Source organism: Salmo salar, chromosome 06 (assembly GCF_965601325.2).
Source record: "Salmo salar chromosome 06, fSalSal1, whole genome shotgun sequence".
NCBI lineage: Eukaryota > Metazoa > Chordata > Actinopteri > Salmoniformes > Salmonidae > Salmo > Salmo salar.
In genome coordinates this window covers 29,577,237-29,605,210 of record NC_138296.1, presented here as the reverse complement: position 1 = coordinate 29,605,210, position 27,974 = coordinate 29,577,237, and the positions used below count along the sequence as shown (strand labels likewise).

Below are 27,974 nucleotides of genomic sequence, written 5' to 3'. Positions count from 1 at the left end.
AGAAAGAAAGACATAGAGAGGGGGAGGAAACTATTTGCACATCATTACAACACAGTATATATCCATAATATGACATTTGAAATGTCTCTATTCCTTTAGAGAGAGAGAGAGAGAGAGAGAGAGAGAGAGAGAGAGAGAGAGAGAGAGAGAGAGAGAGAGAGAGAGAGAGAGAGAGAGAGAGAGAGAGAGAGAGAGAGAGAGAGAGAGAGAGAGAGAGAGAGAGAGAGAGAGAGAGAGAGAGAGAGAGAGAGAGAGAGAGAGAGAGAGAGAGAGAGAGAGAGAGAGAGAGAGAGGAGAGAGAGAGAGAGAGAGAGAGAGAGAGAGAGAGAACCACCTAAAAGGAAGCAATTCCCAAACCTTCCATAACAAAGCCATCACCTACAGAGAGATGAACCTGGAGAAGAGCTGGGGCTCTGTTCACAAACAGGCCCCACAGAGCCCCAGGACAGCAACACAATTAGACCCAACCAAACCATGAGACAACAAAAATATAATTACTTGACACATTGGAAAGAATTAACAAAAAAACAGCGCCAACTAGAATGCTATTTGGCCCTAAACAGAGAGTACACACTTATTTCACTTGCTTTGGCAATGTAAACAAATGTTTCCCTTGCCAATAAAGCCCCTTAAATTGGAGAAAGAGAGAGAGTCCAGTTTAGGTCGTGTTGTTGTCATGGAACCCTAAAGAGCAGAGATCAAAAAATAAAATTAAACAGCAGCAGTTGCTAAACCCCCTCCTCGTCCTCCAACCGCATTGCCCTGCCTCACTGTCTCAGGGGCGTGACTCAACAGCAGCGGCTCAACTGAAACTCTGCCCAGAAACCTCTTAGTATGTCAGTAAGCCAGACACAGCCCAGACCACCACACAGGGTGGAAGAGAAGGAGAGCGAGTCAGAGACAGAGAGTTCTAGGCAAGTGATGAGAGCACAGTGACTACTTGTCATTTTATCTCTCATTTGGTGATGTCAGCAGAACTCAGTCTACTAGACAGAAGCTTGACTGAGTTGATGGAAACGGGTGCCATTTATCTTCAGTAAAACAACCCTGAGAAGTTTGGAGAAACTCCTGAGAAGAAGAGAAGACGGATCTTTATCACACTTTTGAATAGAGTTTCAGCCCTGGTCTAATCTTGTGCGTTGTGATTCTCATAGAAGAGGTAGTGAGATTCTTCTTCACCATGACAGGCAGAGTGCATCTCCTGATTCTGGGTGAGTCATTTTTGTAAACTGTTTACACAGAAGTCATGTTGCCATGGAGAAGGTTGTGTGTTTGGGAGAGAAAGCACTAAATCAGAGAGTGTTTATGTTTGATCGGGGATGGTTAGATGAAGAGTAAAGTAGAGTAAAAGACGTGGATGTTGAACTTGAAGAGGCAAATCCTAACTTGAATTGAATTTTCACTTAGTCTCCCATTGATATCAAAGCATAACTAAGTGATCATTTGACTTAAATTAGGATTTGCCTGAAATGCTACTGTGCAAATTCATTGGCAGGTCATTATGATCAGGGTCCCACAGGAGGTCACTACAGGGTTGAACACCTCTCAGCTTAGCCTGCTCCAAGATCTGTTCTTACTGTCTTGCCAACCCCTATGGTCATGGTCACATGCCAGACACAAACAGATCTGGGACCAGGCTACTCTCAGATTGCATTAGACATAATTTCTGACATGAACTGAAACTACATTTAGGAACAACTGAAAAATGTTATTAAGTAAAGCGGAATGGTTGAGTTATCAGTGGTGGAAAAAGTACCCATTTTTCATACTTAAGGAAAAATAAAGGTACCTTAATAGAATATTTCTCAAGTAAAATTACGCAGTAAAATACTACTTGAGTAAAAGTCTAAAAGTATTTGGTTTTAAATGTACTTATTTATCAAAAGTAAATGTAATTGAAAAAATATACTTAAGTATCAACAGTAAAATATCTGGCAAAAATGCTGAGTTGTGAGTTACAGCCGCTCTAATATTCAAAAGTTATTTCTGGCTGTATATAATAATGCAAAGGACGTTCTGAGCTAATAAGGTGAGAAATAACATAAAAAGGAGCCATGAACACGGCGACCATCTCTATCAGCGCCATCTTGAAAGCTATGCAAGGGGGAAAAGATTATAAGCCTTGAGAGGCACCTAAGGGTAGAATCATGACAAGCCATGATGTCAACTGTCACACTCTGGCAAAACTGTGGAGGGAAAACATGGTGCCTAAGCCAGCCTGTCGGGCTTTCACGCCCTGGCTGGCTCGAGAGGTTTTCCTGGTTTGGCGGCTTCCCACCCCCATCACACTCTACTGGATCATCGGGCTCCCCTTCAGCGGGATCGACAGACGTCATGCCTCAGCCGGATCGTCAGGCTCTCATGCTTCAGCCGTGTCTCTAGGCTTTCACGCTCCTGCCGGTTCATCGGGTTTTACGCCCCAACTGGCTTGCCCAGCGCCCATGCCTCGGCCGGTTCGCCCAGGTGGGACGCCGGGTGGCGTTCCAAGATTAAGGGAAAACCCCCCTAATTTGGACAAAATAACATGGGAACATATTGGCATAGCACGAATCATACACACGATTGTAAATACCACCGAAAGCGGTCCATCTCCGGGCCAATCATATGGCAATTTTCCGATGGCAATTGCCAATTGTAACACCCCAAATTTCCAATAGATGGCGAGCGCGCTCCACCGTGGATTGATACCCAAGTCTACACCCAAGGGTCAGATTTTGATAATATGATATTTTTTTGAAAACTTATCAACCCTTAAAAAAGTGGTTTCTGGACCGTTTTTCGAAAATTTTTCGATTGTTATGTCAATTACACATGTATAAGAGCTGTATGAACATGCTTATGACGTTTTTTATTGACGTCGTTTTTTGGGTTGCTTTTGCTTGTGCACAAGGCATATGATTTGTGCATTTTGAATATGATTTCATAGGAAAAAAGTGACATTTTTCTTTTCATTTTTCTGGCAAAATGACATATCCAATGCTTTTTTTTGTCAATTATGAAAGTATTGAATGTGCCAAATCACAGCAAATATCCAATAGATGGCTAGAGCTCTCCGCAGTGAATTTTCATATTGCAAATGTAACACAATTCAAGACCCAAGAGTCAAATTTTGAAAAAATGACATATTTTTGGAAAACTTTTCAACCCCTTAAAAAGTGGTTTCTGGACCGTTTTTCGATTTTTTTTCGATTGTTATGTCAATTACACATGTATAAGAGCTGTATGAACATGCTAATGACGTTTTTTTATTGACGTCGTTTTTTGGGTTGCTTTTGCTTGTGCACAAGGCATATGTTTTGTGCATTTGGAATATGATTTCATAGGAAAAAAGTGATTTTTGTTTTTCATTTTTTTTGCAAAATGACATGTTCAATGCTTTTTTTTGTCAATTATGAAAGTATTGAATGTGCCAAATCACAGCAAATTTTCAATAGATGGCTAGAGCTCTCCGCTGTGAGTTTTCATATTGCAAATGTAACACAATTCAAGACCCAAGAGTCAAATTTTGAAAAAATGACATATTTTTTGAAAACTTTTCAACCCCTTAAAGAGTGGTTTCTCAATTTTTATGGCAATTACACATGTATAAGAGCTGTATGGACATACATTTGACATATTTTATTGACATAATTTTTTGGGTTGTTTTTGCTTGTGCATAAGGCATATGTTTTGTGCATTTGCAATATGATTTCATAGGAAGTCAAAAGTGACATATTTGCTTGTGCATAAGGCATATGATTTGTGCATTTGGAATATGATTTCATAGGAAGTCAAAAGTGACATATTTTTTTCTTTTTTTTATGCCAAATGCCATTAGAAATGTGCAAATGAAATGTCCAATTCTTTTTTGTCAATTATACGTGTATGAAAGTATTGAAGGTGCCAAATCAGGATGTTTGTCTGTTTGCCATGTACGATCATAGGAAGTCGGTTTCCAAACCCAAAAGTCAGTGAACCATAGTCCAAATGGTATTTATACTGCCCAAATGATATATAGCCCTATGTTAAGCCATGAATCAATGCAGACAGTCTACTTGTCATGTATGATGAGGGAGAAGTGGGACACTGTTGCTTTAAACATTTTTAACGAATTTGACATGCTCAGAATGCATAATTGACTGGCCCGATGATCTCGGGATGGCCGTGCAGTGACTGTGGTTCCTCTCCATCGCTCGTTGTGTTGATTTCATCATGTCAACTTTGGTGATATTTTTTGCTGTTGAATCATGTTGAAAATGCGCGTTACGTTTGCAATATAGCGTGTTACGTTTGCAATATGATTCAATGGGCATTTAGCATCACGAATTTAGGCATGCTCAAAAATACTGCAGAAATGCATAATTGACTGTCCCGATGATCTCGGTATGGCCGGACAGTGACTGTGGTTCCTCTCCATGGCTCTATGGTGACATGAGAGAAGTGGGACTGTCGTTTTTTAGCGTATTTTTTGAAAAATGTCCAAAATGACTAGGGGCGCCCCATATTGGATGGGCACTGATGGAAGGTGCTCCCTACCCAACTGTGGACCCCTTGCACCCCCCTAAAGGCATTTAAAACCCTTCTAAAAAAATTATCCTGGTAACCCATTTCGGGTCACCATGTGCACGGATGCGCATTTGCAAAATGTTTCAATGGGCCTCAACATCACGAATTTGGCATGCTCAAAAACCCTGCAGAAATGCATAATTGACTGTCCCAATGAACTGGGGATGGCCGTGCAGTGACTGTGGTTCCTCTCTATCGCTCATTGTGTTGATTTCATCATGTCAACTTTGGTGATATTTTTTGCTGTTAAATCATATTGCAAACGCGCGTTACGTTTGCACTTTTTCCAACTCGTATAGAAGCCAACTATCACATATGTCAGAGAAGGCCCATAATTCACAGTGCTTTCAATTTTAACCATAAAAAACCATAAAACACATAGTTACGTTATAGCTGCGGGTCCAGCTCTGACAATATGTGTAGGCCTATGTGAGGCGACCCCGAATCCCAAGTTTCGGCTCGATAGGTCATTCGGTGCCCGAGCAATGGCCTTAATTGGTGCTGAAAATCCACTTTTTCATGGTGTTACTACGGGGTCCCTGAATGAGCTATCGGACAGAGACATTGGGGTCCGTCTCTATGGGCTGAGGCGGTTTCAATGCACCTAGTCTTGCGACTCTGGGACATTTCTACATGTCGCCATGTCCGTGATATTCAAAATGAATTGAACATATTGCAAATGCACGAGGCGATTTCTCGGTCTGAGAACCTTCTAGAGCCACATAAATCACCGTGCACTATCGACTTGAGCTCTAGAACAGGTTTCTAAAATTTCGGAGCTCTAGGTCTGACGGTTCTTGAATTGTTTGAACGAAAATAACTATTGAAGGCGGTATAAGCCTCTAAGCCCCACACTATGTAACTATGGCCAAATTGTGTGTATGTGTTTTAGTTTTTTTTTGCAAAAAGAATAGACACACGTTGTCTTTGGGGTAGGCATATACAGAATCCTGAATATGAAATCTCTACCTTAAGAATTGAATGAATGACAGATGGTTGAGTTGCGTGATTTTCACTATATGAGTTTTATATGACAATAGCTCTAGGCTGTTTTTAACAACTTCCGGTTGTCACAGGAAGTTCTTACTCAACACACGTTGTCTTTGGGGTAGACATAAACAGAATCCTGAATATGAAGTCTCTACCTTAAGAATTGACTGAATGACAGATGGTTGAGTTGCGTGATTTTCACTATCTGCTGGTTTGCCATAAGACAATAGCTCTTGGGTGTTTTTATCAACTTCCGGTTGTCACAGGAAGTTCTTACTCCACACACGTTGTCTTTGGGGTAGACATAAACACAATCCTGAATAAGAAGTCTCTACCTTAAGAATTGACTGAATGACAGATGGTTGAGTTGCGTGATTTTCACTATGTGCGCTTTATATGACAATAGCTCTAGGCTGTTTTTAACAACTTCCGGTTGTCACAGGAAGCTCTTGCTCCACACACGTTGTCTTTGGGGTAGACATAAACAGAATCCTGAATATGAAGTCTCTACCTTAAGAATTGACTGAATGGCACATGGTTGAGTTGCGTGATTTTCTCTATCTGCTGGTTGGCCATATGATAATAGCTCTAGGCTGTTTTTAACAACTTCCGGTTGTCACAGGAAGCTCTTGCTCCACACACGTTGTCCTTGGGGTAGACATAAACAGAATCCTGAATATGAAGTCTCTACCTTAAGAATTGATTGAATGACAGATGGTTGAGTTGCGTGATTTTCACCGTGTGCGTTTTATATGACAATAGCTCTAGGCTGTTTTTAACCACTTCCGGTTGTCACAGGAAGCTCTTGCTCCACACACGTTGTCTTTGCGGTAGACATAAACAGAATCCTGAATATGAAGTCTCTACCTTAAGAATTGACTGAATAACAGATGGTTGAGTTGCGTGATTTTCACTATCTGCTGGTTGGCAATATGACAATAGCTCTAGGCTGTTTTTAACAACTTCCGGTTGTCACAGGAAGTTCTTGCTCCACACACGTTGTCTTTGGGGTAGACATAAACAGAATCCTGAATATGAAGTCTCTACCTTAAGAATTGACTGAATGACAGATGGTTGAGTTGCGTGATTTTCACTATCTGCTGGTTGGCCATATGACAAAAGCTCTTGGGTGTTTTTAACAACTTCCGGTTGTCACAGGAAGTTCTTACTCAACACACGTTGTCTTTGGGATAGACATAAACAGAATCCTGAATAAGAAGTCTCTACCTTAAGAATAGACTGAATGACAGATGGTTGAGTTGCGTGATTTTCACTATGTGCGTTTTATATGACAATAGCTCTAGGCTGTTTTTAACCACTTCCGGTTGTCACAGGAAGCTCTTGCTCCACACACGTTGTCTTTGGGGTAGACATAAACAGAATCCTGAATATGAAGTCTCTACCTTAACCTCTATGGGCTAGGTGGGACGCTAGCGTCCCCCCCGTGGTGCACTCCATCAACAGCAGGTGCATTTCAAGAGCGGCAAATTTGCAATATTGCGCGTTACGTTTGCAATATGATTCAATGGGCATTTAGCATCACAAATTTAGGCATGCTCAAAAATACTGCAGAAATGCATAATTGACTGGCCCGATGAACTCGGGATGGCCGGGCAGTGACTGTGGTTCCTCTCCATTGCTTGTCACCCAGCAGTCAGCGTCCATCAGTCAATTAGATGTCATTCTGACACCAAACTGATACCATCTGACACCAAATCCACTTTTTCCAACTCGTATAGAAGCCAACTATCACATATGTCAGAGAAGGCCCATAATTCACAGTGCTTTCAAATTTAACCATAAAAAAACATGAAACACATAGTTACGTTATAGCTGTGGGTCCAGCTCTGACAATATGTGTAGACCTATGTGAGGCGACCACGAATCCCAAGTTTCGGCTCGATAGGTCATTCGGTGCCCGAGCAATGGCCTTAATTGGTGCTGAAAATCCACTTTTTCAGGGCGTTACTACGGGGTCCCTGAATGAGCTATCGGACAGAGACATTGGGGTCCGTCTCTATGGGCTGAGGCGGTTTCAATGCACCTAGTCTTGCGACTCTGGGACATTTCTACATGTCGCCATGTCCGTGATATTCAAAATGAATTGAACATATTGCAAATGCACGAGGCGATTTCTCGGTCTGAGAACCTTCTAGAGCCACATAAATCACCGTGCACTATCGACTTGAGCTCTAGAACAGGTTTCTAAAATTTCGGAGCTCTAGGTCTGACGGTTCTTGAATTGTTTGAACGAAAATAACTATTGAAGGCGGTATAAGCCTCTAAGCCCCACACTATGTAACTATGGCCAAATTATGTGTATGTGTTTTAGTTTTTTTTTGCAAAAAGAATAGACACACGTTGTCTTTGGGGTAGGCATATACAGAATCCTGAATATGAAATCTCTACCTTAAGAATTGACTGAATGACAGATGGTTGAGTTGCGTGATTTTCACTATATGAGTTTTATATGACAATAGCTCTAGGCTGTTTTTAACAACTTCCGGTTGTCACAGGAAGTTCTTACTCAACACACGTTGTCTTTGGGGTAGACATAAACAGAATCCTGAATATGAAGTCTCTACCTTAAGAATTAACTGAATGACAGATGGTTGAGTTGCGTGATTTTCACTATGTGCATTTTATATGACAATAGCTCTAGGCTGTTTTTAACCACTTCCGGTTGTCACAGGAAGTTCTTACTCAACACACGTTGTCTTTGGGGTAGACATAAACACAATCCTGAATAAGAAGTCTCTACCTTAAGAATTGACTGAATGACAGATGGTTGAGTTGCGTGATTTTCACTATCTGCTGGTTGGCAATATGACAATAGCTCTAGGCTGTTTTTAACAACTTCCGGTTGTCACAGGAAGTTCTTGCTCCACACACGTTGTCTTTGGGGTAGACATAAACAGAATCCTGAATATGAAGTCTCTACCTTAAGAATTGACTGAATGACAGATGGTTGAGTTGCGTGATTTTCACTATCTGCTGGTTGGCCATATGACAAAAGCTCTTGGGTGTTTTTAACAACTTCCGGTTGTCACAGGAAGTTCTTACTCAACACACGTTGTCTTTGGGATAGACATAAACAGAATCCTGAATAAGAAGTCTCTACCTTAAGAATAGACTGAATGACAGATGGTTGAGTTGCGTGATTTTCACTATGTGCGTTTTATATGACAATAGCTCTAGGCTGTTTTTAACCACTTCCGGTTGTCACAGGAAGCTCTTGCTCCACACACGTTGTCTTTGGGGTAGACATAAACAGAATCCTGAATATGAAGTCTCTACCTTAAACTCTATGGGCTAGGTGGGACGCTAGCGTCCCCCCCGTGGTGCACTCCATCAACAGCAGGTGCATTTCAAGAGCGGCAAATTTGCAATATTGCGCGTTACGTTTGCAATATGATTCAATGGGCATTTAGCATCACAAATTTAGGCATGCTCAAAAATACTGCAGAAATGCATAATTGACTGGCCCGATGAACTCGGGATGGCCGGGCAGTGACTGTGGTTCCTCTCCATTGCTTGTCACCCAGCAGTCAGCGTCCATCAGTCAATTAGATGTCATTCTGACACCAAACTGATACCATCTGACACCAAATCCACTTTTTCCAACTCGTATAGAAGCCAACTATCACATATGTCAGAGAAGGCCCATAATTCACAGTGCTTTCAAATTTAACCATAAAAAAACATGAAACACATAGTTACGTTATAGCTGTGGGTCCAGCTCTGACAATATGTGTAGACCTATGTGAGGCGACCACGAATCCCAAGTTTCGGCTCGATAGGTCATTCGGTGCCCGAGCAATGGCCTTAATTGGTGCTGAAAATCCACTTTTTCAGGGCGTTACTACGGGGTCCCTGAATGAGCTATCGGACAGAGACATTGGGGTCCGTCTCTATGGGCTGAGGCGGTTTCAATGCACCTAGTCTTGCGACTCTGGGACATTTCTACATGTCGCCATGTCCGTGATATTCAAAATGAATTGAACATATTGCAAATGCACGAGGCGATTTCTCGGTCTGAGAACCTTCTAGAGCCACATAAATCACCGTGCACTATCGACTTGAGCTCTAGAACAGGTTTCTAAAATTTCGGAGCTCTAGGTCTGACGGTTCTTGAATTGTTTGAACGAAAATAACTATTGAAGGCGGTATAAGCCTCTAAGCCCCACACTATGTAACTATGGCCAAATTATGTGTATGTGTTTTAGTTTTTTTTTGCAAAAAGAATAGACACACGTTGTCTTTGGGGTAGGCATATACAGAATCCTGAATATGAAATCTCTACCTTAAGAATTGACTGAATGACAGATGGTTGAGTTGCGTGATTTTCACTATATGAGTTTTATATGACAATAGCTCTAGGCTGTTTTTAACAACTTCCGGTTGTCACAGGAAGTTCTTACTCAACACACGTTGTCTTTGGGGTAGACATAAACAGAATCCTGAATATGAAGTCTCTACCTTAAGAATTGACTGAATGACAGATGGTTGAGTTGCGTGATTTTCACTATGTGCATTTTATATGACAATAGCTCTAGGCTGTTTTTAACCACTTCCGGTTGTCACAGGAAGCTCTTGCTCCACACACGTTGTCTTTGGGGTAGACATAAACAGAATCCTGAATATGAAGTCTCTACCTTAGGAATTGACTGAATAACAGATGGTTGAGTTGCGTGATTTTCACTATCTGCTGGTTTGCCATAAGACAATAGCTCTTGGGTGTTTTTATCAACTTCCGGTTGTCACAGGAAGTTCTTACTCCACACACGTTGTCTTTGGGGTAGACATAAACAGATTCCTGAATAAGAAGTCTCTACCTTAAGAATTGACTGAATGACAGATGGTTGAGTTGCGTGATTTTCACTATGTGCGCTTTATATGCCAATAGCTCTAGGCTGTTTTTAACAACTTCCGGTTGTCACAGGAAGCTCTTCCTCCACACACGTTGTCTTTGGGGTAGACATAAACAGAATCCTGAATATGAAGTCTCTACCTTAAGAATTGACTGAATGGCACATGGTTGAGTTGCGTGATTTTCTCTATCTGCTGGTTGGCCATATGATAATAGCTCTAGGCTGTTTTTAACAACTTCCGGTTGTCACAGGAAGCTCTTGCTCCACACACGTTGTCCTTGGGGTAGACAAACAGAATCCTGAATATGAAGTCTCTACCTTAAGAATTGATTGAATGACAGATGGTTGAGTTGCGTGATTTTCACTGTGTGCGTTTTATATGACAATAGCTCTAGGCTGTTTTTAACCACTTCCGGTTGTCACAGGAAGCTCTTGCTCCACACACGTTGTCTTTGCGGTAGACATAAACAGAATCCTGAATATGAAGTCTCTACCTTAAGAATTGACTGAATAACAGATGGTTGAGTTGCGTGATTTTCACTATCTGCTGGTTGGCAATATGACAATAGCTCTAGGCTGTTTTTAACAACTTCCGGTTGTCACAGGAAGTTCTTGCTCCACACACGTTGTCTTTGGGGTAGACATAAACAGAATCCTGAATATGAAGTCTCTACCTTAAGAATTGACTGAATGACAGATGGTTGAGTTGCGTGATTTTCACTATGTGTGTTTAATATGACAATAGCTCTAGGCTGTTTTTAACCACTTCCGGTTGTCACAGGAAGCTCTTGCTCCACACACCTTGTCTTTGGGGTAGACATAAACAGAATCCTGAATATGAAGTCTCTACCTTAAGAATTGACTGAATGACAGATGGTTGAGTTGCGTGATTTTCACTATCTGCTGGTTGGCCATATGACAAAAGCTCTTGGGTGTTTTTAACAACTTCCGGTTGTCACAGGAAGTTCTTACTCAACACACGTTGTCTTTGGGATAGACATAAACAGAATCCTGAATAAGAAGTCTCTACCTTAAGAATAGACTGAATGACAGATGGTTGAGTTGCGTGATTTTCACTATGTGCGTTTTATATGACAATAGCTCTAGGCTGTTTTTAACCACTTCCGGTTGTCACAGGAAGCTCTTGCTCCACACACGTTGTCTTTGGGGTAGACATAAACAGAATCCTGAATATGAAGTCTCTACCTTAACCTCTATGGGCTAGGTGGGACGCTAGCGTCCCCCCCGTGGTGCACTCCATCAACAGCAGGTGCATTTCAAGAGCGGCAAATTTGCAATATTGCGCGTTACGTTTGCAATATGATTCAATGGGCATTTAGCATCACAAATTTAGGCATGCTCAAAAATACTGCAGAAATGCATAATTGACTGGCCCGATGAACTCGGGATGGCCGGGCAGTGACTGTGGTTCCTCTCCATTGCTTGTCACCCAGCAGTCAGCGTCCATCAGTCAATTAGATGTCATTCTGACACCAAACTGATACCATCTGACACCAAATCCACTTTTTCCAACTCGTATAGAAGCCAACTATCACATATGTCAGAGAAGGCCCATAATTCACAGTGCTTTCAATTTTAACCATAAAAAACCATAAAACACATAGTTACGTTATAGCTGCGGGTCCAGCTCTGACAATATGTGTAGGCCTATGTGAGGCGACCCCGAATCCCAAGTTTCGGCTCGATAGGTCATTCGGTGCCCGAGCAATGGCCTTAATTGGTGCTGAAAATCCACTTTTTCATGGTGTTACTACGGGGTCCCTGAATGAGCTATCGGACAGAGACATTGGGGTCCGTCTCTATGGGCTGAGGCGGTTTCAATGCACCTAGTCTTGCGACTCTGGGACATTTCTACATGTCGCCATGTCCGTGATATTCAAAATGAATTGAACATATTGCAAATGCACGAGGCGATTTCTCGGTCTGAGAACCTTCTAGAGCCACATAAATCACCGTGCACTATCGACTTGAGCTCTAGAACAGGTTTCTAAAATTTCGGAGCTCTAGGTCTGACGGTTCTTGAATTGTTTGAACGAAAATAACTATTGAAGGCGGTATAAGCCTCTAAGCCCCACACTATGTAACTATGGCCAAATTGTGTGTATGTGTTTTAGTTTTTTTTTGCAAAAAGAATAGACACACGTTGTCTTTGGGGTAGGCATATACAGAATCCTGAATATGAAATCTCTACCTTAAGAATTGAATGAATGACAGATGGTTGAGTTGCGTGATTTTCACTATATGAGTTTTATATGACAATAGCTCTAGGCTGTTTTTAACAACTTCCGGTTGTCACAGGAAGTTCTTACTCAACACACGTTGTCTTTGGGGTAGACATAAACAGAATCCTGAATATGAAGTCTCTACCTTAAGAATTGACTGAATGACAGATGGTTGAGTTGCGTGATTTTCACTATGTGCATTTTATATGACAATAGCTCTAGGCTGTTTTTAACCACTTCCGGTTGTCACAGGAAGCTCTTGCTCCACACACGTTGTCTTTGGGGTAGACATAAACAGAATCCTGAATATGAAGTCTCTACCTTAGGAATTGACTGAATAACAGATGGTTGAGTTGCGTGATTTTCACTATCTGCTGGTTTGCCATAAGACAATAGCTCTTGGGTGTTTTTATCAACTTCCGGTTGTCACAGGAAGTTCTTACTCCACACACGTTGTCTTTGGGGTAGACATAAACAGAATCCTGAATAAGAAGTCTCTACCTTAAGAATTGACTGAATGACAGATGGTTGAGTTGCGTGATTTTCACTATGTGCGCTTTATATGACAATAGCTCTAGGCTGTTTTTAACAACTTCCGGTTGTCACAGGAAGCTCTTGCTCCACACACGTTGTCTTTGGGGTAGACATAAACAGAATCCTGAATATGAAGTCTCTACCTTAAGAATTGACTGAATGGCACATGGTTGAGTTGCGTGATTTTCTCTATCTGCTGGTTGGCCATATGATGATAGCTCTAGGCTGTTTTTAACAACTTCCGGTTGTCACAGGAAGCTCTTGCTCCACACACGTTGTCCTTGGGGTAGACATAAACAGAATCCTGAATATGAAGTCTCTACCTTAAGAATTGATTGAATGACAGATGGTTGAGTTGCGTGATTTTCACTGTGTGCGTTTTATATGACAATAGCTCTAGGCTGTTTTTAACCACTTCCGGTTGTCACAGGAAGCTCTTGCTCCACACACGTTGTCTTTGGGGTAGACATAAACAGAATCCTGAATATGAAGTCTCTACCTTAAGAATTGACTGAATAACAGATGGTTGAGTTGCGTGATTTTCACTATCTGCTGGTTGGCAATATGACAATAGCTCTAGGCTGTTTTTAACAACTTCCGGTTGTCACAGGAAGTTCTTGCTCCACACACGTTGTCTTTGGGGTAGACATAAACAGAATCCTGAATATGAAGTCTCTACCTTAAGAATTGACTGAATGACAGATGGTTGAGTTGCGTGATTTTCACTATGTGTGTTTAATATGACAATAGCTCTAGGCTGTTTTTAACCACTTCCGGTTGTCACAGGAAGCTCTTGCTCCACACACCTTGTCTTTGGGGTAGACATAAACAGAATCCTGAATATGAAGTCTCTACCTTAAGAATTGACTGAATGACAGATGGTTGAGTTGCGTGATTTTCACTATCTGCTGGTTGGCCATATGACAAAAGCTCTTGGGTGTTTTTAACAACTTCCGGTTGTCACAGGAAGTTCTTACTCAACACACGTTGTCTTTGGGATAGACATAAACAGAATCCTGAATAAGAAGTCTCTACCTTAAGAATAGACTGAATGACAGATGGTTGAGTTGCGTGATTTTCACTATGTGCGTTTTATATGACAATAGCTCTAGGCTGTTTTTAACCACTTCCGGTTGTCACAGGAAGCTCTTGCTCCACACACGTTGTCTTTGGGGTAGACATAAACAGAATCCTGAATATGAAGTCTCTACCTTAACCTCTATGGGCTAGGTGGGACGCTAGCGTCCCCCCCGTGGTGCACTCCATCAACAGCAGGTGCATTTCAAGAGCGGCAAATTTGCAATATTGCGCGTTACGTTTGCAATATGATTCAATGGGCATTTAGCATCACAAATTTAGGCATGCTCAAAAATACTGCAGAAATGCATAATTGACTGGCCCGATGAACTCGGGATGGCCGGGCAGTGACTGTGGTTCCTCTCCATTGCTTGTCACCCAGCAGTCAGCGTCCATCAGTCAATTAGATGTCATTCTGACACCAAACTGATACCATCTGACACCAAATCCACTTTTTCCAACTCGTATAGAAGCCAACTATCACATATGTCAGAGAAGGCCCATAATTCACAGTGCTTTCAAATTTAACCATAAAAAAACATGAAACACATAGTTACGTTATAGCTGTGGGTCCAGCTCTGACAATATGTGTAGACCTATGTGAGGCGACCACGAATCCCAAGTTTCGGCTCGATAGGTCATTCGGTGCCCGAGCAATGGCCTTAATTGGTGCTGAAAATCCACTTTTTCAGGGCGTTACTACGGGGTCCCTGAATGAGCTATCGGACAGAGACATTGGGGTCCGTCTCTATGGGCTGAGGCGGTTTCAATGCACCTAGTCTTGCGACTCTGGGACATTTCTACATGTCGCCATGTCCGTGATATTCAAAATGAATTGAACATATTGCAAATGCACGAGGCGATTTCTCGGTCTGAGAACCTTCTAGAGCCACATAAATCACCGTGCACTATCGACTTGAGCTCTAGAACAGGTTTCTAAAATTTCGGAGCTCTAGGTCTGACGGTTCTTGAATTGTTTGAACGAAAATAACTATTGAAGGCGGTATAAGCCTCTAAGCCCCACACTATGTAACTATGGCCAAATTGTGTGTATGTGTTTTAGTTTTTTTTTGCAAAAAGAATAGACACACGTTGTCTTTGGGGTAGGCATATACAGAATCCTGAATATGAAATCTCTACCTTAAGAATTGACTGAATGACAGATGGTTGAGTTGCGTGATTTTCACTATATGAGTTTTATATGACAATAGCTCTAGGCTGTTTTTAACAACTTCCGGTTGTCACAGGAAGTTCTTACTCAACACACGTTGTCTTTGGGGTAGACATAAACAGAATCCTGAATATGAAGTCTCTACCTTAAGAATTGACTGAATGACAGATGGTTGAGTTGCGTGATTTTCACTATGTGCATTTTATATGACAATAGCTCTAGGCTGTTTTTAACCACTTCCGGTTGTCACAGGAAGCTCTTGCTCCACACACGTTGTCTTTGGGGTAGACATAAACAGAATCCTGAATATGAAGTCTCTACCTTAGGAATTGACTGAATAACAGATGGTTGAGTTGCGTGATTTTCACTATCTGCTGGTTTGCCATAAGACAATAGCTCTTGGGTGTTTTTATCAACTTCCGGTTGTCACAGGAAGTTCTTACTCCACACACGTTGTCTTTGGGGTAGACATAAACAGAATCCTGAATAAGAAGTCTCTACCTTAAGAATTGACTGAATGACAGATGGTTGAGTTGCGTGATTTTCACTATGTGCGCTTTATATGACAATAGCTCTAGGCTGTTTTTAACAACTTCCGGTTGTCACAGGAAGCTCTTGCTCCACACACGTTGTCTTTGGGGTAGACATAAACAGAATCCTGAATATGAAGTCTCTACCTTAAGAATTGACTGAATGGCACATGGTTGAGTTGCGTGATTTTCTCTATCTGCTGGTTGGCCATATGATAATAGCTCTAGGCTGTTTTTAACAACTTCCGGTTGTCACAGGAAGCTCTTGCTCCACACACGTTGTCCTTGGGGTAGACATAAACAGAATCCTGAATATGAAGTCTCTACCTTAAGAATTGATTGAATGACAGATGGTTGAGTTGCGTGATTTTCACTGTGTGCGTTTTATATGACAATAGCTCTAGGCTGTTTTTAACCACTTCCGGTTGTCACAGGAAGCTCTTGCTCCACACACGTTGTCTTTGGGGTAGACATAAACAGAATCCTGAATATGAAGTCTCTACCTTAAGAATTGACTGAATAACAGATGGTTGAGTTGCGTGATTTTCACTATCTGCTGGTTGGCAATATGACAATAGCTCTAGGCTGTTTTTAACAACTTCCGGTTGTCACAGGAAGTTCTTGCTCCACACACGTTGTCTTTGGGGTAGACATAAACAGAATCCTGAATATGAAGTCTCTACCTTAAGAATTGACTGAATGACAGATGGTTGAGTTGCGTGATTTTCACTATGTGTGTTTAATATGACAATAGCTCTAGGCTGTTTTTAACCACTTCCGGTTGTCACAGGAAGCTCTTGCTCCACACACCTTGTCTTTGGGGTAGACATAAACAGAATCCTGAATATGAAGTCTCTACCTTAAGAATTGACTGAATGACAGATGGTTGAGTTGCGTGATTTTCACTATGTGCGCTTTATATGACAATAGCTCTAGGCTGTTTTTAACAACTTCCGGTTGTCACAGGAAGCTCTTGCTCCACACACGTTGTCTTTGGGGTAGACATAAACAGAATCCTGAATATGAAGTCTCTACCTTAAGAATTGACTGAATGGCACATGGTTGAGTTGCGTGATTTTCTCTATCTGCTGGTTGGCCATATGATAATAGCTCTAGGCTGTTTTTAACAACTTCCGGTTGTCACAGGAAGCTCTTGCTCCACACACGTTGTCCTTGGGGTAGACATAAACAGAATCCTGAATATGAAGTCTCTACCTTAAGAATTGATTGAATGACAGATGGTTGAGTTGCGTGATTTTCACTGTGTGCGTTTTATATGACAATAGCTCTAGGCTGTTTTTAACCACTTCCGGTTGTCACAGGAAGCTCTTGCTCCACACACGTTGTCTTTGGGGTAGACATAAACAGAATCCTGAATATGAAGTCTCTACCTTAAGAATTGACTGAATAACAGATGGTTGAGTTGCGTGATTTTCACTATCTGCTGGTTGGCAATATGACAATAGCTCTAGGCTGTTTTTAACAACTTCCGGTTGTCACAGGAAGTTCTTGCTCCACACACGTTGTCTTTGGGGTAGACATAAACAGAATCCTGAATATGAAGTCTCTACCTTAAGAATTGACTGAATGACAGATGGTTGAGTTGCGTGATTTTCACTATGTGTGTTTAATATGACAATAGCTCTAGGCTGTTTTTAACCACTTCCGGTTGTCACAGGAAGCTCTTGCTCCACACACCTTGTCTTTGGGGTAGACATAAACAGAATCCTGAATATGAAGTCTCTACCTTAAGAATTGACTGAATGACAGATGGTTGAGTTGCGTGATTTTCACTATCTGCTGGTTGGCCATATGACAAAAGCTCTTGGGTGTTTTTAACAACTTCCGGTTGTCACAGGAAGTTCTTACTCAACACACGTTGTCTTTGGGATAGACATAAACAGAATCCTGAATAAGAAGTCTCTACCTTAAGAATAGACTGAATGACAGATGGTTGAGTTGCGTGATTTTCACTATGTGCGTTTTATATGACAATAGCTCTAGGCTGTTTTTAACCACTTCCGGTTGTCACAGGAAGCTCTTGCTCCACACACGTTGTCTTTGGGGTAGACATAAACAGAATCCTGAATATGAAGTCTCTACCTTAAGAATTGACTGAATGACAGATGGTTGAGTTGCGTGATTTTCACTATGTGCATTTTATATGACAATAGCTCTAGGCTGTTTTTAACCACTTCCGGTTGTCACAGGAAGCTCTTGCTCCACACACGTTGTCTTTGGGGTAGACATAAACAGAATCCTGAATATGAAGTCTCTACCTTAGGAATTGACTGAATAACAGATGGTTGAGTTGCGTGATTTTCACTATCTGCTGGTTTGCCATAAGACAATAGCTCTTGGGTGTTTTTATCAACTTCCGGTTGTCACAGGAAGTTCTTACTCCACACACGTTGTCTTTGGGGTAGACATAAACAGAATCCTGAATAAGAAGTCTCTACCTTAAGAATTGACTGAATGACAGATGGTTGAGTTGCGTGATTTTCACTATGTGCGCTTTATATGACAATAGCTCTAGGCTGTTTTTAACAACTTCCGGTTGTCACAGGAAGCTCTTGCTCCACACACGTTGTCTTTGGGGTAGACATAAACAGAATCCTGAATATGAAGTCTCTACCTTAAGAATTGACTGAATGGCACATGGTTGAGTTGCGTGATTTTCTCTATCTGCTGGTTGGCCATATGATGATAGCTCTAGGCTGTTTTTAACAACTTCCGGTTGTCACAGGAAGCTCTTGCTCCACACACGTTGTCCTTGGGGTAGACATTAACAGAATCCTGAATATGAAGTCTCTACCTTAAGAATTGATTGAATGACAGATGGTTGAGTTGCGTGATTTTCACTGTGTGCGTTTTATATGACAATAGCTCTAGGCTGTTTTTAACCACTTCCGGTTGTCACAGGAAGCTCTTGCTCCACACACGTTGTCTTTGGGGTAGACATAAACAGAATCCTGAATATGAAGTCTCTACCTTAAGAATTGACTGAATAACAGATGGTTGAGTTGCGTGATTTTCACTATCTGCTGGTTGGCAATATGACAATAGCTCTAGGCTGTTTTTAACAACTTCCGGTTGTCACAGGAAGTTCTTGCTCCACACACGTTGTCTTTGGGGTAGACATAAACAGAATCCTGAATATGAAGTCTCTACCTTAAGAATTGACTGAATGACAGATGGTTGAGTTGCGTGATTTTCACAATGTGTGTTTAATATGACAATAGCTCTAGGCTGTTTTTAACCACTTCCGGTTGTCACAGGAAGCTCTTGCTCCACACACCTTGTCTTTGGGGTAGACATAAACAGAATCCTGAATATGAAGTCTCTACCTTAGGAATTGACTGAATAACAGATGGTTGAGTTGCGTGATTTTCACTATCTGCTGGTTTGCCATAAGACAATAGCTCTTGGGTGTTTTTATCAACTTCCGGTTGTCACAGGAAGTTCTTACTCCACACACGTTGTCTTTGGGGTAGACATAAACAGAATCCTGAATAAGAAGTCTCTACCTTAAGAATTGACTGAATGACAGATGGTTGAGTTGCGTGATTTTCACTATGTGCGCTTTATATGACAATAGCTCTAGGCTGTTTTTAACAACTTCCGGTTGTCACAGGAAGCTCTTTCTCCACACACGTTGTCTTTGGGGTAGACATAAACAGAATCCTGAATATGAAGTCTCTACCTTAAGAATTGACTGAATGGCACATGGTTGAGTTGCGTGATTTTCTCTATCTGCTGGTTGGCCATATGATGATAGCTCTAGGCTGTTTTTAACAACTTCCGGTTGTCACAGGAAGCTCTTGCTCCACACACGTTGTCCTTGGGGTAGACATAAACAGAATCCTGAATATGAAGTCTCTACCTTAAGAATTGATTGAATGACAGATGGTTGAGTTGCGTGATTTTCACTGTGTGCGTTTTATATGACAATAGCTCTAGGCTGTTTTTAACCACTTCCGGTTGTCACAGGAAGCTCTTGCTCCACACACGTTGTCTTTGGGGTAGACATAAACAGAATCCTGAATATGAAGTCTCTACCTTAAGAATTGACTGAATAACAGATGGTTGAGTTGCGTGATTTTCACTATCTGCTGGTTGGCAATATGACAATAGCTCTAGGCTGTTTTTAACAACTTCCGGTTGTCACAGGAAGTTCTTGCTCCACACACGTTGTCTTTGGGGTAGACATAAACAGAATCCTGAATATGAAGTCTCTACCTTAAGAATTGACTGAATGACAGATGGTTGAGTTGCGTGATTTTCACTATGTGTGTTTAATATGACAATAGCTCTAGGCTGTTTTTAACCACTTCCGGTTGTCACAGGAAGCTCTTGCTCCACACACCTTGTCTTTGGGGTAGACATAAACAGAATCCTGAATATGAAGTCTCTACCTTAAGAATTGACTGAATGACAGATGGTTGAGTTGCGTGATTTTCACTATCTGCTGGTTGGCCATATGACAAAAGCTCTTGGGTGTTTTTAACAACTTCCGGTTGTCACAGGAAGTTCTTACTCAACACACGTTGTCTTTGGGATAGACATAAACAGAATCCTGAATAAGAAGTCTCTACCTTAAGAATAGACTGAATGACAGATGGTTGAGTTGCGTGATTTTCACTATGTGCGTTTTATATGACAATAGCTCTAGGCTGTTTTTAACCACTTCCGGTTGTCACAGGAAGCTCTTGCTCCACACACGTTGTCTTTGGGGTAGACATAAACAGAATCCTGAATATGAAGTCTCTACCTTAACCTCTATGGGCTAGGTGGGACGCTAGCGTCCCCCCCGTGGTGCACTCCATCAACAGCAGGTGCATTTCAAGAGCGGCAAATTTGCAATATTGCGCGTTACGTTTGCAATATGATTCAATGGGCATTTAGCATCACAAATTTAGGCATGCTCAAAAATACTGCAGAAATGCATAATTGACTGGCCCGATGAACTCGGGATGGCCGGGCAGTGACTGTGGTTCCTCTCCATTGCTTGTCACCCAGCAGTCAGCGTCCATCAGTCAATTAGATGTCATTCTGACACCAAACTGATACCATCTGACACCAAATCCACTTTTTCCAACTCGTATAGAAGCCAACTATCACATATGTCAGAGAAGGCCCATAATTCACAGTGCTTTCAAATTTAACCATAAAAAAACATGAAACACATAGTTACGTTATAGCTGTGGGTCCAGCTCTGACAATATGTGTAGACCTATGTGAGGCGACCACGAATCCCAAGTTTCGGCTCGATAGGTCATTCGGTGCCCGAGCAATGGCCTTAATTGGTGCTGAAAATCCACTTTTTCAGGGCGTTACTACGGGGTCCCTGAATGAGCTATCGGACAGAGACATTGGGGTCCGTCTCTATGGGCTGAGGCGGTTTCAATGCACCTAGTCTTGCGACTCTGGGACATTTCTACATGTCGCCATGTCCGTGATATTCAAAATGAATTGAACATATTGCAAATGCACGAGGCGATTTCTCGGTCTGAGAACCTTCTAGAGCCACATAAATCACCGTGCACTATCGACTTGAGCTCTAGAACAGGTTTCTAAAATTTCGGAGCTCTAGGTCTGACGGTTCTTGAATTGTTTGAACGAAAATAACTATTGAAGGCGGTATAAGCCTCTAAGCCCCACACTATGTAACTATGGCCAAATTATGTGTATGTGTTTTAGTTTTTTTTTGCAAAAAGAATAGACACACGTTGTCTTTGGGGTAGGCATATACAGAATCCTGAATATGAAATCTCTACCTTAAGAATTGACTGAATGACAGATGGTTGAGTTGCGTGATTTTCACTATATGAGTTTTATATGACAATAGCTCTAGGCTGTTTTTAACAACTTCCGGTTGTCACAGGAAGTTCTTACTCAACACACGTTGTCTTTGGGGTAGACATAAACAGAATCCTGAATATGAAGTCTCTACCTTAAGAATTGACTGAATGACAGATGGTTGAGTTGCGTGATTTTCACTATGTGCATTTTATATGACAATAGCTCTAGGCTGTTTTTAACCACTTCCGGTTGTCACAGGAAGCTCTTGCTCCACACACGTTGTCTTTGGGGTAGACATAAACAGAATCCTGAATATGAAGTCTCTACCTTAAGAATTGACTGAATGACAGATGGTTGAGTTGCGTGATTTTCACTATCTGCTGGTTGGCCATATGACAAAAGCTCTTGGGTGTTTTTAACAACTTCCGGTTGTCACAGGAAGTTCTTACTCAACACACGTTGTCTTTGGGATAGACATAAACAGAATCCTGAATAAGAAGTCTCTACCTTAAGAATAGACTGAATGACAAATGGTTGAGTTGCGTGATTTTCACTATGTGCGTTTTATATGACAATAGCTCTAGGCTGTTTTTAACCACTTCCGGTTGTCACAGGAAGCTCTTGCTCCACACACGTTGTCTTTGGGGTAGACATAAACAGAATCCTGAATATGAAGTCTCTACCTTAACCTCTATGGGCTAGGTGGGACGCTAGCGTCCCCCCCGTGGTGCACTCCATCAACAGCAGGTGCATTTCAAGAGCGGCAAATTTGCAATATTGCGCGTTACGTTTGCAATATGATTCAATGGGCATTTAGCATCACAAATTTAGGCATGCTCAAAAATACTGCAGAAATGCATAATTGACTGGCCCGATGAACTCGGGATGGCCGGGCAGTGACTGTGGTTCCTCTCCATTGCTTGTCACCCAGCAGTCAGCGTCCATCAGTCAATTAGATGTCATTCTGACACCAAACTGATACCATCTGACACCAAATCCACTTTTTCCAACTCGTATAGAAGCCAACTATCACATATGTCAGAGAAGGCCCATAATTCACAGTGCTTTCAAATTTAACCATAAAAAAACATGAAACACATAGTTACGTTATAGCTGTGGGTCCAGCTCTGACAATATGTGTAGACCTATGTGAGGCGACCACGAATCCCAAGTTTCGGCTCGATAGGTCATTCGGTGCCCGAGCAATGGCCTTAATTGGTGCTGAAAATCCACTTTTTCAGGGCGTTACTACGGGGTCCCTGAATGAGCTATCGGACAGAGACATTGGGGTCCGTCTCTATGGGCTGAGGCGGTTTCAATGCACCTAGTCTTGCGACTCTGGGACATTTCTACATGTCGCCATGTCCGTGATATTCAAAATGAATTGAACATATTGCAAATGCACGAGGCGATTTCTCGGTCTGAGAACCTTCTAGAGCCACATAAATCACCGTGCACTATCGACTTGAGCTCTAGAACAGGTTTCTAAAATTTCGGAGCTCTAGGTCTGACGGTTCTTGAATTGTTTGAACGAAAATAACTATTGAAGGCGGTATAAGCCTCTAAGCCCCACACTATGTAACTATGGCCAAATTATGTGTATGTGTTTTAGTTTTTTTTTGCAAAAAGAATAGACACACGTTGTCTTTGGGGTAGGCATATACAGAATCCTGAATATGAAATCTCTACCTTAAGAATTGACTGAATGACAGATGGTTGAGTTGCGTGATTTTCACTATATGAGTTTTATATGACAATAGCTCTAGGCTGTTTTTAACAACTTCCGGTTGTCACAGGAAGTTCTTACTCAACACACGTTGTCTTTGGGGTAGACATAAACAGAATCCTGAATATGAAGTCTCTACCTTAAGAATTGACTGAATGACAGATGGTTGAGTTGCGTGATTTTCACTATGTGCATTTTATATGACAATAGCTCTAGGCTGTTTTTAACCACTTCCGGTTGTCACAGGAAGCTCTTGCTCCACACACGTTGTCTTTGGGGTAGACATAAACAGAATCCTGAATATGAAGTCTCTACCTTAGGAATTGACTGAATAACAGATGGTTGAGTTGCGTGATTTTCACTATCTGCTGGTTTGCCATAAGACAATAGCTCTTGGGTGTTTTTATCAACTTCCGGTTGTCACAGGAAGTTCTTACTCCACACACGTTGTCTTTGGGGGAGGACATAAACAGAATCCTGAATAAGAAGTCTCTACCTTAAGAATTGACTGAATGACAGATGGTTGAGTTGCGTGATTTTCACTATGTGCGCTTTATATGACAATAGCTCTAGGCTGTTTTTAACAACTTCCGGTTGTCACAGGAAGCTCTTCCTCCACACACGTTGTCTTTGGGGTAGACATAAACAGAATCCTGAATATGAAGTCTCTACCTTAAGAATTGACTGAATGGCACATGGTTGAGTTGCGTGATTTTCTCTATCTGCTGGTTGGCCATATGATAATAGCTCTAGGCTGTTTTTAACAACTTCCGGTTGTCACAGGAAGCTCTTGCTCCACACACGTTGTCCTTGGGGTAGACATAAACAGAATCCTGAATATGAAGTCTCTACCTTAAGAATTGATTGAATGACAGATGGTTGAGTTGCGTGATTTTCACTGTGTGCGTTTTATATGACAATAGCTCTAGGCTGTTTTTAACCACTTCCGGTTGTCACAGGAAGCTCTTGCTCCACACACGTTGTCTTTGCGGTAGACATAAACAGAATCCTGAATATGAAGTCTCTACCTTAAGAATTGACTGAATAACAGATGGTTGAGTTGCGTGATTTTCACTATCTGCTGGTTGGCAATATGACAATAGCTCTAGGCTGTTTTTAACAACTTCCGGTTGTCACAGGAAGTTCTTGCTCCACACACGTTGTCTTTGGGGTAGACATAAACAGAATCCTGAATATGAAGTCTCTACCTTAAGAATTGACTGAATGACAGATGGTTGAGTTGCGTGATTTTCACTATGTGTGTTTAATATGACAATAGCTCTAGGCTGTTTTTAACCACTTCCGGTTGTCACAGGAAGTTCTTACTCCACACACGTTGTCTTTGGGGTAGACATAAACAGAATCCTGAATAAGAAGTCTCTACCTTAAGAATTGACTGAATGACAGATGGTTGAGTTGCGTGATTTTCACTATGTGTGTTTAATATGACAATAGCTCTAGGCTGTTTTTAACCACTTCCGGTTGTCACAGGAAGTTCTTACTCCACACACGTTGTCTTTGGGGTAGACATAAACAGAATCCTGAATAAGAAGTCTCTACCTTAAGAATTGACTGAATGACAGATGGTTGAGTTGCGTGATTTTCACTATGTGCATTTTATATGACAATAGCTCTAGGCTGTTTTTAACCACTTCCGGTTGTCACAGGAAGCTCTTGCTCCACACACGTTGTCTTTGGGGTAGACATAAACAGAATCCTGAATATGAAGTCTCTACCTTAGGAATTGACTGAATAACAGATGGTTGAGTTGCGTGATTTTCACTATCTGCTGGTTTGCCATAAGACAATAGCTCTTGGGTGTTTTTATCAACTTCCGGTTGTCACAGGAAGTTCTTACTCCACACACGTTGTCTTTGGGGGAGGACATAAACAGAATCCTGAATAAGAAGTCTCTACCTTAAGAATTGACTGAATGACAGATGGTTGAGTTGCGTGATTTTCACTATGTGCGCTTTATATGACAATAGCTCTAGGCTGTTTTTAACAACTTCCGGTTGTCACAGGAAGCTCTTCCTCCACACACGTTGTCTTTGGGGTAGACATAAACAGAATCCTGAATATGAAGTCTCTACCTTAAGAATTGACTGAATGGCACATGGTTGAGTTGCGTGATTTTCTCTATCTGCTGGTTGGCCATATGATAATAGCTCTAGGCTGTTTTTAACAACTTCCGGTTGTCACAGGAAGCTCTTGCTCCACACACGTTGTCCTTGGGGTAGACATAAACAGAATCCTGAATATGAAGTCTCTACCTTAAGAATTGATTGAATGACAGATGGTTGAGTTGCGTGATTTTCACTGTGTGCGTTTTATATGACAATAGCTCTAGGCTGTTTTTAACCACTTCCGGTTGTCACAGGAAGCTCTTGCTCCACACACGTTGTCTTTGCGGTAGACATAAACAGAATCCTGAATATGAAGTCTCTACCTTAAGAATTGACTGAATAACAGATGGTTGAGTTGCGTGATTTTCACTATCTGCTGGTTGGCAATATGACAATAGCTCTAGGCTGTTTTTAACAACTTCCGGTTGTCACAGGAAGTTCTTGCTCCACACACGTTGTCTTTGGGGTAGACATAAACAGAATCCTGAATATGAAGTCTCTACCTTAAGAATTGACTGAATGACAGATGGTTGAGTTGCGTGATTTTCACTATGTGTGTTTAATATGACAATAGCTCTAGGCTGTTTTTAACCACTTCCGGTTGTCACAGGAAGTTCTTACTCCACACACGTTGTCTTTGGGGTAGACATAAACAGAATCCTGAATAAGAAGTCTCTACCTTAAGAATTGACTGAATGACAGATGGTTGAGTTGCGTGATTTTCACTATGTGTGTTTAATATGACAATAGCTCTAGGCTGTTTTTAACCACTTCCGGTTGTCACAGGAAGTTCTTACTCCACACACGTTGTCTTTGGGGTAGACATAAACAGAATCCTGAATAAGAAGTCTCTACCTTAAGAATTGACTGAATGACAGATGGTTGAGTTGCGTGATTTTCACTATGTGCATTTTATATGACAATAGCTCTAGGCTGTTTTTAACCACTTCCGGTTGTCACAGGAAGCTCTTGCTCCACACACGTTGTCTTTGGGGTAGACATAAACAGAATCCTGAATATGAAGTCTCTACCTTAGGAATTGACTGAATAACAGATGGTTGAGTTGCGTGATTTTCACTATCTGCTGGTTTGCCATAAGACAATAGCTCTTGGGTGTTTTTATCAACTTCCGGTTGTCACAGGAAGTTCTTACTCCACACACGTTGTCTTTGGGGGAGGACATAAACAGAATCCTGAATAAGAAGTCTCTACCTTAAGAATTGACTGAATGACAGATGGTTGAGTTGCGTGATTTTCACTATGTGCGCTTTATATGACAATAGCTCTAGGCTGTTTTTAACAACTTCCGGTTGTCACAGGAAGCTCTTCCTCCACACACGTTGTCTTTGGGGTAGACATAAACAGAATCCTGAATATGAAGTCTCTACCTTAAGAATTGACTGAATGGCACATGGTTGAGTTGCGTGATTTTCTCTATCTGCTGGTTGGCCATATGATAATAGCTCTAGGCTGTTTTTAACAACTTCCGGTTGTCACAGGAAGCTCTTGCTCCACACACGTTGTCCTTGGGGTAGACATAAACAGAATCCTGAATATGAAGTCTCTACCTTAAGAATTGATTGAATGACAGATGGTTGAGTTGCGTGATTTTCACTGTGTGCGTTTTATATGACAATAGCTCTAGGCTGTTTTTAACCACTTCCGGTTGTCACAGGAAGCTCTTGCTCCACACACGTTGTCTTTGCGGTAGACATAAACAGAATCCTGAATATGAAGTCTCTACCTTAAGAATTGACTGAATAACAGATGGTTGAGTTGCGTGATTTTCACTATCTGCTGGTTGGCAATATGACAATAGCTCTAGGCTGTTTTTAACAACTTCCGGTTGTCACAGGAAGTTCTTGCTCCACACACGTTGTCTTTGGGGTAGACATAAACAGAATCCTGAATATGAAGTCTCTACCTTAAGAATTGACTGAATGACAGATGGTTGAGTTGCGTGATTTTCACTATGTGTGTTTAATATGACAATAGCTCTAGGCTGTTTTTAACCACTTCCGGTTGTCACAGGAAGTTCTTACTCCACACACGTTGTCTTTGGGGTAGACATAAACAGAATCCTGAATAAGAAGTCTCTACCTTAAGAATTGACTGAATGACAGATGGTTGAGTTGCGTGATTTTCACTATGTGTGTTTAATATGACAATAGCTCTAGGCTGTTTTTAACCACTTCCGGTTGTCACAGGAAGTTCTTACTCCACACACGTTGTCTTTGGGGTAGACATAAACAGAATCCTGAATAAGAAGTCTCTACCTTAAGAATTGACTGAATGACAGATGGTTGAGTTGCGTGATTTTCACTATGTGCATTTTATATGACAATAGCTCTAGGCTGTT

At 41.5% G+C, this 27,974-nt stretch overlaps 1 protein-coding gene across 2 annotated transcripts in view; it reads left to right on the top strand.

Moving 5' to 3' along the window:
• The first annotated feature begins 830 nt into the window (after window positions 1-830).
• The window catches only part of LOC106606771 (adhesion G protein-coupled receptor E2), a 97,602-nt gene continuing 70,458 nt past the window's right edge, over window positions 831-27,974 (top strand). The window contains exon 1 of one of the 2 annotated variants that reach the window (XM_014203129.3): window positions 831-1,211. In XM_014203129.3, coding sequence (XP_014058604.1) covers window positions 1,181-1,211 — 31 coding nt within the window. In that variant the 5' untranslated portion in view covers window positions 831-1,180. The remainder of the gene's footprint in view (window positions 1,212-27,974) is intronic. The other variant, XM_045720053.2, reaches the window with a different exon arrangement.